Raw genomic sequence first — 13,583 nt, forward strand, 5'->3', positions numbered from 1 at the left:
TGGAAACAACCAGTGCTTGATATAATTGAGAACATCTTAAAACCTCCTGGTGTTTGCATGCTTTTTTTTCCCCCTGCCATTTTGCGTTGCTTTAGACATGAATAGGTAGCGTTGGTCAGAACAGTAGTAGTTTAATAAGCAAAACTAAATCCCTGTGTTCTGAATATTGATTTTTGGTTTACTACTGGTATCTTGTGCTTCATAGTTGGTTTTTTTTTTTTGCATCGCAAGGAGCTCATAGGGAAGAACAGCTCTCTGGATTCTATGTGCTCTCTCTTTCCAGTTACTGTGTAAGTGTGTTTAGATATCGGAGCACTGATTTGGTAGAGATTAAAACACTTCATCAGCCGTTGGATTAATATTAGGAGCAATATGTTTCTGAAAGCTGTCTTTTCAACATGAATGGTAAGTCTTTTTTGTTTCCTTTATCATGATTTTTTTTGTTCAGTCTTCACAGGAAAAATCTACTAGGTTTCTCTTTCTTGTCTGCATAGCTGCATTGACTACTGATCTCTTTGTTTTTGTCATCGGCTCACTGTGGGTTTCTGTTAAAAAATTATTAGTCGTAAAGTATTGCAGGCTTTATTAAATATTTTGCTTTGCATAACCGGTACTTAGTATTTGAAATTTTATTTTAAATATTTCTTTTAGAAATAACTGTTACAAATCATTAAGGCACAATCTGATTTGGAAAATTTAATAATTGAATGATACACATATCGGTTCAGTTAATTCTCTGTGCCACTCATAATTATTTTATGTAAATTAATACAAAGCCTTCTGAAATTATTATAATTGTCACCTGAAAATTCTGAATTGGCATTCGTTGATTTTCATCTGAAGCAGCCTATTCTTCCATGGTTTTTATTCTTTCTAAATGATGGGATAGCAGAATAGTTGAGGTCATTCATGGAAGTAGGGGAGGGGATTCTCATTTGAAATGAGATACTATAATAGATCTAGTAAACTTAAAGGCAGGTATTTGCTTTCCAAAGCCATTGTGACTACTTATTACAAGGTACTTTGATTTTAATGGAATTACGAAGTAATATAGTCTTTCTTGGAATATTATTGAAAGTTGTATCTAAATATATGAACTCTGCACATTTATTTCCTTGGAAACAGCTATGAATTGAAATTGTTTGCAAGAAGCTCTAATACGTTTGTTCCTGAAATGCTGCTTTTTTTTTGTTTCAAGCAGATAGTATGGAGCTTTGGAAGATGAGTTGAGATGGTTAGAGATTGCTTGAAAAGAATAAACAGTTAATCATCTATATGGGGTTTGTGTGGTTTTGCTTTATTCTGTGAATTTAAAGGACCATTTTTACAAAGGTTTCACTTTAGTACATGGTATGAGATAAAAGGGTGGGAGGAGCCATCCCACTGCCTTATCTAATATCTCATATATATATAGCTTATACATATATTTACATCATACAAATGTGTTGAGGTCATCTTCTCTGCAATTAGAAAGTGTGGCTATGGTTTCCTTGGTGTACAAAGTACAACAGACAGATACCAGAACTGGTACAGTTATAAAACAAGGTTTCAGAACTTTGTATGTACCTTATGGAGATCTAGGTTGCAGCGCTGTGGCTGTTCAAGTAAACCTTAATGCGGTCTGTCCCTGAAGGAGGTGGCCTGGCTTCCGCTGTGTGCTCCCTGCAGCACTGTGGGGATGCTGGCAGGCAGGATGCCGGTGGGGAGCTGGTGTACACAGCAGCTGGACCTCCCCACCGACACCTGCCCCTGCACAGCCTCTCTGGAAGTGAAGCTGAAAACTACAGCCTTGCTGCGCTTCCCTACAGCACACTGCCGCCTTTGTCCATTGACGGAGAGGTCTCTCGTTGGGTCAGAAAGTCTGTGCTTTTCACCAGTTACCAGGCTGGGTTTTCCATCACCCTTTTCTCTGTTTCTCTTACTGTTAGGTTGTAGCTTTCTCAGGAATTAAGGTTTGTGGAAATCAGCTCTATGAATTTTGAATTTTGCTGCTTGGGTGTTGGGGTATTTTGGGGTGTATGCTGGTGTGATTGAGTCATCTTAAGGGAAAAAATTTCTTTATGAATGAGGTGAAAAAGAGGTTAAAGGTGTTTTATTGATTAATTATTTTTATTTTTTTTTTCCTAGGAGGTGGCGGGGTTGGTTTTGTTGGTTTTTTTTTTTCCCCTGGGGCTTTATTCTGCAATTTGCATCTGTAGATTTCATTCATCTTGACAGCCAGGCTCCCAGTTCCATTAAAAATAGAAAGAAATAGCTGCAACTTCTACGAAGTGTCAGCTCCCAGTCAAAAAGGTCTATAAATGAGAAGTCTAATTTTGACAAGGGGAATGTGACAAAATCCTGCTTTGTCAAGTGAGGATTAGATTGTCATTGCTGTAAACATTTCCCCGTGTAAACAACTTCTGCCCTTCAGTGCACTTTTGTTGTGGTCTTCAGCAGTATCACTTTGCCCCATCAGTGAATAAAATCAGATCCTCCTCTTGTGAGAGACTGCCAAGATTTTGTTCAATTGCAGGTACAATTGGTTTACTTCTCCCCTCTTTGCATCCCCATCCTGGAGAGCTTCACTTTATATGATTGTTTTTCTGGAAAAACTCTTTTTCTATTTGTTTGGTTTTGGGGCTTTGTTTTGAATGGCAGAACATTCTTGAACAGATAAAATTGTAACTTCCATAGCCCCAGCTCCTAGTTCTGAAAGGTGCTACTCTGCTAGATCTTCTGTTTCACTAGGAATAGGCTTAATGATCTCAAGTATCACAAAGTACATGCTTGGGCCAGTACTTTCAAATACTGTAGATAGAGGTAGTTGATGGTGTAGACATTTACGCTCATAATACAGTAGTTACTAAATGTGTGTGGAGACAGACGGAGAATTATGAGGAAATAGGGTGAGCAGTGCTGACAGACTCTGCTGAATTATTGTCCAGCTTTGTCTGCGCTGGAGAATAGGAGTGGTTCAGGAGTGAGGGTGAAGGGAGGCAGCATACATAGTTACATACATCGGGAACATCCTTTAAGGGAGAAGGACAAGAAGTAGCAACTAATTATATTCCTACTGCTGAAAAGACTGCAGAAAATGGAAGGATGCCATGGAATTTCCAGGTGCCATATCTTCATACATGCGACTCTGACAGTGGAACTAGGATAATTTCTTTGGTGTTGATCTGGGTTCGTGCTTTGTTCTGATTTTTGTACAGAATTTTGGAAAAAAAGAAAGGGCAACGCAAGAGTTGTGTTCATGTAGTTCTTAAATAGCATTTATACAGTGAATAGTCCCTCAGGGTGTTCTGTTTGGGGTCTAAGCAAACAGTTTAATAAAATGAAGGTTTCTTCTAAAGCAAAGGGTGTTTGGTGTGTTTCAGTTTTGTATTTCTTGAATTGTGACTTAATTTACTCCCAGTTGTTACAGTTCTGATGGATATTTTGTTACAAGAATAATTTTCATCTTTGTTTTTAGTTTGCATCTCAAATTGTTTAGATAATTATTTGTTGCTGGTTCCTCTAAGAGTTGCTGCTGGTATTGCTGTTGCAGGCCAAAGTTCACAACAGGAGTTTCTCAGCTTTAATTATTGAGGTTCCTATGGGCTGTTCTGTAACTTGAATAATGTTTTTGGTGTTTTCCTTTATTCATTCGAGTTGCTGGCAGATACTCCAGCCCATCATGAATGCATGTGGCTTAGGGTTTGGGGTTTTTTTTGTCTGGATTTGCAGCTCCGTTCTTTGCAAGTTTCATGCCTGCCTTTTATCCAAATTAGCACTGACTTCAACCAGTTTTTCTCTAAAGTCCCATTCTTTATAAGAATATATAGTAAACACTCTCACCTACCTATTGCTTGCCCTGATCCTGAGGCAAACAAATTTGTTGTTCACTCAGTGTGTTGAACTGTGAAGTGTGTTTGTTTATATGAGACTTCCTTATTCAGGAAGTCACCCTCTCTGCTATTTAAGGTTATAAATGAACTTCTGCTTGGCTAGTTACTGCAGGCAATCCTTTCCTGTAAATATGGAAAGCCCGTTCCGTGGGAGATACATCAGCATGGCGATGTGTCAGAAGCTCAAATCTGGCAATGAATTACGAGCTATTTTGCTGATTTACCCTGACAGCTGTGAAGATGTGTCCTACTGATCCCAGTGCATGTGTATGAAAATCTGTGTCGTTTTGTTATTGCAAGACCTGGGATGAGGTGGCATTTGTGGGAAGCAGACTTAGACATGAGTGCAGTTGAACCAAGACTGGAGTATCTACAAGTATTTTGATGCCTTGTATGAAATACTTGAAAAAACAAAAAGCAGAACAAGAGTTGCCCTTTTCAAGTCACTTGTAAAGTCCATCCATGCAGTCAACAGCCCTTACAATTGGTTAATTTGGACTATAAGGAAGAAAAGAGTTCAGTAAAACTTGGATTGCTTCTAAAGAAAAGGGTATTTGTCCATGAGTGTGTATCTAGTATTATGAGAGGCATTGCCTGCTTCAGGTGATTTATTAATCAATATGCGGATCAGATCAACTACCTGCTTACAGTTTCTAATAATCTAACTATAAAACATACTTCCAGTGATAGCTGCCTAGTAATATGTTAGCCGTTTTAGTCACTGAACTTTTACAAAGAGGGAAGGTGGAGCACTAATACAGAGGGGAAAGTTGGTGTTAGCCACTTAGACAGGATCTTAAACAGCATTGAGGGGCAGACAGCTTACCTGGAGGAAAACTGCAGGAGGTGCCATAAATGTTGTGCTTGGTATGTAGTTTTGATGGTAAGAGGAAAAATTGATTATTATGTCTATTAGTATTTAACTACTTGAATTGGCTAAGAAGATTTACTCAAGAATGTGATATGTTTACAAGATATTTTATAGTAGTACCTTTGAAAATCTTGTTCTTGGAACTCATTCTTAAAATGTATTGGGGATTTTTTTCGCACATGGTAACCATGGAAATATATGCGCTGTAGAAACATGAGGTGTTTGAATTCTCACAATTCTCGCCAAGTTTTCTATTTTCTTTGTAAAGTAATACCTGTTACATTTCACACAACAAAGGTGGTCTTTTTATGCTATAGGTCCGGTGGTAGTTGCAGCATTTTAGATTACGGTGGGTAAAGTTTAGCTACAGCTACAGTAGGTGGTACTGCACAGGTGAAACTTAATATCTTATTGCTCACAAAGCACATCAGCGTCTGATAATTGAGAGTTCTATGTGTTAAGATTTCTTCACATAACCTTTTCTCTATGAACTAATTTTATATGTAGGAAGTGTTAAGTACTGCATTGAAAGTAATTGTATTAAACTTACGATTTATTAATTTGAAATTTCAGGTTAATAGCATTAACTTATCTAATAATTGAAAATAATTTAAAATTAGAATTGTGTATCAGAAGCCTGTTCAGTAGTAGGCACTGCCACACTTCATGGTCACATTACACTAGCACAAACTGGTACTCCTTCAGAAAATGAGCGGTTCTCCTGCCCCACATATTTGTCCATTTCCACCCCACATTTCCCTTCCTTCACCCCAGGAGAAGCTTTCCTGTGATGGAAAGAACTGCGAGTTGCTCTGGATTAAAATTAGCTTCCCATGGCCTGCCCTGCCTTCTGTCCATTACTTTTTAATCTGGCCTAATTCCCTGACCTGTCTTGGCAGTCAGCCACGAGGATGCTTTTGCTCTTTCAAGGAAGGTCATGATAGAGTGGCAGGAGCGAGTGGCTGTGGAAGGATAGGACTGGGATACTTTGTATTTATACCTGCCCATACTGAACACTGAACTGTGGTCTAACAAATCAAAACACTATTTCTTGCACTTTTAAGCCTCTAAGTGTGTGGATTGTTGCAAGAGAGGAAGCAGATTTACAGATCTGTTGTCTCCAGCAGTCTGGAATAATTCCTTTCAATGAACGCTTTAAGAGCAGGAAGAAGGAATGAGAGAAACTCCATTGTAAAGCTTAGTTTTAACATATTCCAGAACTAACTGGATGCCAGTTCTGCTGGCTCAGAGAACTGGAACAAAAAATCGCCTCTAATCAATCAGCAAAAGGTTGCTAGTAATGCTTTAATTTGAAAAGAAAGCTTGGTTAAGAATGAGTCCTGAAGGAGCAAAATACCCGAAGAGATGGAATACCTCTTTCCCACCAGGAATCTGCAGGAGACTTTAAGTCCTGTCCTGTGCTTGGATGTTTAGATTAAGCTATTCTGCTTGTCTGCATTGAGGACATCTTCCATATAACCAGTAATTTAGCATTTGAATAATAGATCCCAGCTTGGTTCATAGAATCATAGAATGGTTTGGGTTGGAAAGGACCTTAAGGTCATCTAGTTCCAACCTCCCTGCCATGTTCAGAGATGCCTCATCCTAGACCATGTCGCCCAAAAGCTTTGTCCAGCCTGGCCTTGAACACTGCCAGGGGTGGAGCGTTTACCACTTCAGAGGCTTTGGTTGGTTGTTTCCATTTTTTTGGCATTTATCTGTGTGTTTTTTGAGGGACGTCGTGGTTTAAACACAGTCAGCCATAAATCACGCAGTCGCTCTCTCACTCCCCCCCCCTTCTTGCCCTCCTCCTACTCCTAGAGGGACGGAGAGGAGAATCGAAAAGAATGCAACTCCCATGGGTTGAGATAAGAACAGTTTAGAAACTAAGATATAACACAAATCACTGCTGCTACCACCAATGATAATAGTGCTAAAGGAAATAACAAGAGGAAAGAATACAACACCTCAGCACCAGCCAACTGGTAACTCACCCCACCCAACCAAGCACCGACCGATACCTCATCCAACCCTGCAGTGCACTCGCCCTCCCGGGTAACTCTCCGTTACATCCTGGGCATGACGTGCTGTGGTATGGAATACCTCTTTGGCTAGCTTGGGTCAGGTGTCCTGTCTCTGCTTCCTCCCATCTTTCCCTCCTCCCTGGCAGAGCGTGAGGCTCAGAAAGTCCTTGGTCAGACTAAAACATTTGAGCGGTAACTAAAATCATCGGTGTTATCAGCTCTGTTCCCAGGCCAAAAGTCAAACCACAGCACTGCACCAGCTACTAAGAAGGAGAAAAATGACTGCTCCTGCTGAACCCAGGACAAGGGAGGAGCCACTTTTTTTAATTGGGTCTAGATTCTCCTTTAGACTAAGAAAGCAGAGGTTTTTTCTCATCTGTATTTTTTATGGTGGAAAATGATTGAATCAGGACATACATGTACAACTCTGCTGAGCAGAGCTAGTACAAGATTTGGTATGTTTGTGACCGAATAAATTTACTGATTTACATAAGTTTGGGGGAGTTTAAGCAAGATTTTGGGGATTCGCACTGAGTGACTCTGTTAGTTGGGTTTGGTCGTGTCTCCACAGCGTGTTCTCTGTCATGTTGTACATTCAGCATTAGCCAGGTTCAGTCCCTCTGTTTGGACCTGTACTTTGTGATTTAAGGAAAAAAAAATAAGGGGAAAAGACTGAAAATTGGATTTGGAAACAAAATTAACTTTTTTTCTCTCTAAAAACAGAAGGAAGAAGAAAGTCAGTCTGGCAGCAGTAGTTGTGTACAGTAGAGTGTCTACCCCTCAGAATTTAACAAAGTTATCTCTGGTAGTGAAAACCTGTTTTGGTTTGTTTAAATCTGTCACATCTCTTTTACAGGCTCTTGCCAGCCAGCCAAGCCAAGAGGAGAGGTGAACATTAGGACTTCAGCTTTAACTTTACAGCTTAAAATTACAGTCTTGTAGCACTGAAGACAAAAATTAAGGAGGGGAGGGAAGGGGGAAGGAAAAGAAGCTGGGTTCTTTATAGAGCACTTAGTTGTTGTAAATTTGTTTTTATAGAACTGGCAAAATACCATCTAGCTCAAAATTTTAAAAATGTGGATAGGATTAAAGAAGGATTTTGCCTGTGTTCCAAATTTCAAGTTGTAATGAAAAAGTACAAGCTGTATTTCCTAATTGTTGCACATTGGAAATTGATTCCTGCATGTTCCCCACAGCCTCACCCTGCCAAATCAAGTTCCACTGCTCTCTTTCAGTCTTTGGGCACTGCAGCTGTAATTGGTCTTAATTTACTGTTTATCCTTTTGCTCCCCCAACTTAGTCCATGGTTTTTGCATGCCCTTCTGATCTGTTTCCTACCAGTCCTTCCCAGCATTCCATAGAAATGTTTACAGCATGCAGTTAGATTATTAGCGCTTCCATTTGGATGCAGTTAATAATTCTTACATGGTCATTCATATTCTGTATTCCAGCAAATAGGCTCCTCCAGAACTGCACCAGATGGTTTTGGTTTTGTGGTTTTGTTTTGTTGTGAACTGAAGGAAAAGTTCTTAGCCATTGAAGCTGGCAAGTTAGTTTGTTCTGCGTCCCCTTTTTTTTATCATAGTGTTTAAAAGAAATATAAGGTCAAAACCCTCTTCTCAAAGTGAAAAACTTGATAAATGAGAGATTAAATTGATGCAGAGTTTATTAATCTAGGCTTAGTGACTTTGTAACTCTTAGAGCAGAAACAAGACAAAATCATAGCTGGTCAGTTTTTCACAAGAGGGCTGGTATGCGTGTCTCACTGCAGCGCTAAAGCAAGATTGACTTGCCCTCTACCAGGCTGATATCACCTTGGACTTTTTATCCCTATTGGTTTTATATCGTGAGCAGCAAAGCCTTATGTGCTTGTTAACAGTCTGTTTAATGGTACCATTTTAGTTTGTGTTTTGAAGTGTTTCCCTTCACTTCACCAGCTATTAAAATGTTAACTGGTGCTCCCACTACTTCCTCTGAGTGTATAATAATATTTAACACTTAGTTATGTTCATTTGCAAACACTTGCCAGGATAGAGAAATCTTTTTCTGAGTCTCATGATAATACCCCTGCTAATAAAGAGAAACCTAAAGAAACTTAAGGTGACTGGTTAATCCTGTAGGAGGGAGACTTAACTTGAATCATGTTCTTCCAACTTGCTTCTGAAATATGGTACCATAACCACAGGATGCACTAAGGCATCTATATGCATCTCCATAATGTTTAAGGCTATAAATACTGGTTGTCTAAAAATGAAATATACATGTATATTTACCAGAATCTCTTAATTTATATTCATTTTTCCATTGCATGGAATTTGGAGATTTAATTAAATAGCTCATTGGATTCTAACTTCAAGTGATTATATTACAATTTTGGAACAGAAATTGAATTGTATTTTGATAAAGGGCATTTTAAATACCAAGTAGAGATTGGCATTTAACACAGCAGATGGGGGTTTGTAGTGGTGCCCAATGTTTAGTCTTAATCAGTTTAGTTCTTGCTTTCTTGCCATGAATCCGATTGAATCCTATCCAAATACTTTCCCCCAACCCTGCCACCCCCCCCCCAAAAAAAAAAGAAAAAATCTGGCTTGCTAGCTCTTGTGGAATAGGTGCCTGAGAATAACAAATACAGTGCACGTGGGAGGAGGGACAAAGGCACAGTAATTAAAGGTAACTCTTCAGGACTGCTCCATCTGCGACCCCTTCCCCTCTCCTGTCATTTCATCCCTGCAACTGAGAGGTCTTAACCCCCTTCTTTTTTTCAGGAGCTTTCCTCGGATTCACTTGCTTTTAAACCATGATGGTACTCATACCCTTTGTTAACAGTTCTTTATTATAAGCTTGCTAACTTTTCATACAACCGTTAATCAGTAACCCAAGCAAAAATACTGTGTGTTGTGTGAATAGACTTTTAGATAACAATCTGCTTTTGGGGGGTTTGTGTGGGTTTAGGGGTTTTGCTTTGGTTTGGGTTTAGTTGTTTGGGTTTTTCTTTTTTATGGTTCTTTGTATGCTGGTATTACCTAGGAACCTTTGGATCTTGAGTTGCACTTCCCTTAGAAGTCTCTTACAGCAGGTTTCCTGCCTATCACCGTGTTGCGTTGGTTCTGAGTACAGCTCTCTGCAGGCAAAGTCCCACTTCACCTTTTGTATGAGGGGGATAGCTTATATCTTGTCCAGCTGTGTGCACCTGTAGCATTTCTTCTGACCAGGGTTTGAACTGAAGCAGGCAGAAGTTACAAAACTGCTTGAAGTCTTTCATTTGTGAGTCCTCTGTTTCTTACAGCCTTTTTCTGAATTTCTCCATATTCCTACTATATGCTTCAGGTGTTTGCACTGCACAAAACTCGCTGCTTCCACCAGCAATAGTTCTTGCTGGGCACAGAGAGCTAGGTTTGTGCTGTGTGTTTGTCCTTACTCAATCTCTGGACCACTGGTGCATTCTCTCCGGTTCCAGCTGCTGTGCTTCCTGACACGTCGTCAAGGTCCAGCTGGAGAAAACCCCACTGTCGGAAATACTTTGTTCGTGATCCCCAGAGTGAAATTAAGATGCAAGTGCGGTCAAGTACCATAATCGGTCAGTTTGTTTATTAAGTACTATAAAAAAGCAATAGGACAGATTGGAAAAAAAAAAAAAGATAGAAATTAAGCAAGCCTTCAAGAGTGCAGAGAGATAGTCACCACTGTGCATTCAGCGACGTCCCAAGGGCCCGCGGTCATCATCTGTAGTCATGGGAGTCGTCCAGGGTCCGTCGTTGTCATCGGTGGAGGATGTCCAACACGGCGATTACCTTTTTCCCGTCTATTATATTTTGGGGGGAGTACCTCTTTTCTTAATGCCATGTACTGCACATGGCTGGTGAATCACGAGCATCCAGTTTCACTGCTCTTGCAGCCAGCTCTTCAGCTGCACATATCTGTAGCAATCCTCGAGATAATGGGCAGCAATTCCTTGCACCAACCCTTGAGATAACGACAGAGGAGTCTTACCTCAGTTACTCCTAGCCATCTCTCAGACAGTGGAGTCCCATTTCAGCTCCTCACACCCATCTCTTTGGTCAATGGACCTTTTGAGTCCCATTTCAGCTTCTCATACCAATGTTTGAGACAGTGGAGTCTGATTTCAGTTCAGACTCTCACACGTGTCCAGTTGTTTCGAGCGCTGCTGTCACCCTCGCCAGTGCTATTACTCATGTAAAGCAAGAGCTTTTCTTCCTCTAGTTTCAGCCTCCTTTGCTCCAGCTTGTGCCGTACCGGTGAAACCAGTCTGAATAGGGTCTGTTGGCTGATCTTTGCTGTACTCTTTGCACCCTCATCTTTACTGTGCTCAACTGTCTAAGAGTGATCCTTGCTTTTCAGTGTTTATGGGAACCTTTCTGTCAACATCTCTTTCCTGAGTTCTTTTTTTATTTTGACAGTCTTAACAAAATTAAATCATTTCATCGTATGGTGACCATACAGGATTTCCATGTGCATTCCAGTTTGCATACAGCAACTTGGGCTGTGCAGTTGAGGCTTTCTGAGGGGTTTTGCTGGTGTTGGGTAAAAGAACTGAGATTTGATTGTGAATTTTTTTTGGAGACTGTTTGCCATTTCTGTGCTATGCGCCACATGCCATGCAATTCACACATGCTGTCTTCTGGAACAAAGTGCTAAGTAGTGGGAAGATCACCCGATTACAGGTTTTATTGTGATCCAGCATGCTGCGATGAAGATAGATACACTTTTGTTAGCAACAGTTCCTTGGATGTGTGTCCTGGAATAGATTAATGATTAAAGATGCCAGCTTGATCTGTTGAAGTTTTGTAAGCTGTGCTTATTTCTGTGATGCATCATCTTTTTTTCATACTGAATTTAGCTGCCTCTGGGTTTGTTTTTTTCCTCTTTTCTTTGCTCAAACATTCTGTGATTTAGCATGAGTCATTTTGTCTGTGTGGGAAAGGGTTGGTTTGTTAAAGGGTCCGTTCTTGAGTGGGGAGGGGAACGGGTGGAATGTATTTGTGTTTTCTATGTGTTTATTGTGGAAATGCATAAATTTTTTTTCTTTTTTCCTTCTCTTTCTTTCCTCTCTTCATCATCTCATCTGTGTGGGTGAATGTTCCTGCAAACCCTTGTGGAACCTATAGAGACTTTTGGTATGCTCATTCCTTCATTAGTGCCCAGAGTCATAGATGCTAGCAATAGTTTAAAGACTAGCAAAGCAAACGAGTCACATTGTCCCAATATAAGGTGGCTAAAAATGTGCACTTGAGGAAATCTTCTAAGCCATCATCTAATAAACCCATTCTTTTGAATCATCACAGTAATACCAATGGACGCTACTATCTAGTTGGTGTAACTTGATTCTGTGCTTGAAAAGTGGAAACAAAATGTGTCCTCCCGTAGCAAGAGCTAATGTTTTGTGATTGAGAGAGACTTTTCAAAACTACCTATCCTGTTCCAAATTCTAGGTCTTACTTTCAGAAGTGACTGAAGTCTATGCACTTGGTTGCCTAAATTCCGTTTGAAATCACATACCAAATGATGTTGTGGTGTAGGAGCCCAGGTGACCTCTGAAAATGAGAACAGGCACAGTTCGACCCATTAGGAAGGAAATGTAATTCTAATAAAACACACCACAGAATATGGAATCATTTTTAAAAGATAGCAGTTTTAAGATAGGTGAGTGACATATAAATAGCTTTATTTTGAAAATGTGTTCAATGCTGCTTTCCAAGAAAAAAGGATGAAAATAAATAAGGTAGAAGTTCAGTTGAAGGAGAGTTTGTGGCTTATTGATATTCTAGAAAGGAAAGATTTTTCTCATGCTTCCACAATTTGAATATTTCCAGCTGCATCACATTTTTTCATGGACACCATTCTTTATTCCAAAAGCAGAACAGAAAGATGACTATATGTAAATGTCATTGTTTTCATAAATACAGAGTAAATTATATTTCAGTGCAAAATACATGGAAACTTAAAATATTTATATGAACGATGGAGATAGTGTGAGAAATATTTAAGATATGTACTGTAATAGCATAAAAAGAGACCAGTTATCTCATGGTTTGGCTATGCTCTATAGTATAAAAGTTAACGTTCATTTCTAAGCTAGAGCCACTTGAGTTTGAAGGCTTGGCTTTTTGGCAATCTTAATGATCATCTTTGGGGTTTTTTTCTTGTCATTAAGAGAAAATAATGTTCATGCCATTTTGATATAAGTTGATGTTTTAAACTTTATCACTGGTCATCATTTTACCAAGTAATCCCTGTTCTCCTGAATGGAAGAAGGATCATCAGGCATGAATTTGGACACTGTTAGCTTCCCTTTTTTGTGTTGAGAAATTATTTCGTGCCACAGGAAATCCTGTCCTTTTCTCAAATTAGGATCATTAGAAGTCATTACATGAGTAACCCTCATAATTTAAAAACAAAGGAAATGTTTTTCCCCACACAGGATAAATATGTCAAGCATTTTTACTGACTACCCACTAAAATATTTTTAACTCACAGTGAGTTTTAATACCAGTTTAAAATAGGTCCTTTGGTAGAAACTATGTTTTTAATACCAATTTAAAATAATTCCTTTGATACAAACTATTTTTTTCTTACTCTGCGGAGCCATACATTTAGGGTAATAAATATGTTCTTCCTCTCTGATATTGCTTGTGGTCTCATTGTGAGTGGATCTCATGCTTTAAACACTATTTGAACCTTGAGGTCTGGCAGAACTTTTGATATTTTTCTGAAATCTCAGTTATTTGCTCCTCCATTAGAGCCAGTGACTGTGGGAGCCATAAACCTCCCTTGGGTATTTGTGGTAGTTGAGTC

The 13,583-nt window shown here is 39.4% G+C and overlaps 1 protein-coding gene across 3 annotated transcripts in view; it reads left to right on the top strand.

Moving 5' to 3' along the window:
- The window catches only part of PRKACB (protein kinase cAMP-activated catalytic subunit beta), a 74,325-nt gene that overhangs the window by 41,132 nt on the left and 19,610 nt on the right, over nt 1-13,583 (top strand). Inside the window, exon 1 of one of the 3 annotated variants that reach the window (XM_065673701.1) lies at nt 384-405. The exons of the other annotated variants lie outside the window; for them this stretch is intronic. Within the exon in view, the coding sequence (XP_065529773.1) occupies nt 399-405 (7 nt within the window). The 5' untranslated portion in view covers nt 384-398. Of the gene's footprint in view, nt 1-383; nt 406-13,583 lie in introns of those variants that run through there. 3 annotated transcript variants of the gene reach the window in all.

Source organism: Lathamus discolor, chromosome 3, assembly GCF_037157495.1.
Source record: "Lathamus discolor isolate bLatDis1 chromosome 3, bLatDis1.hap1, whole genome shotgun sequence".
Classification (NCBI taxonomy): Eukaryota; Metazoa; Chordata; class Aves; order Psittaciformes; family Psittacidae; genus Lathamus; species Lathamus discolor.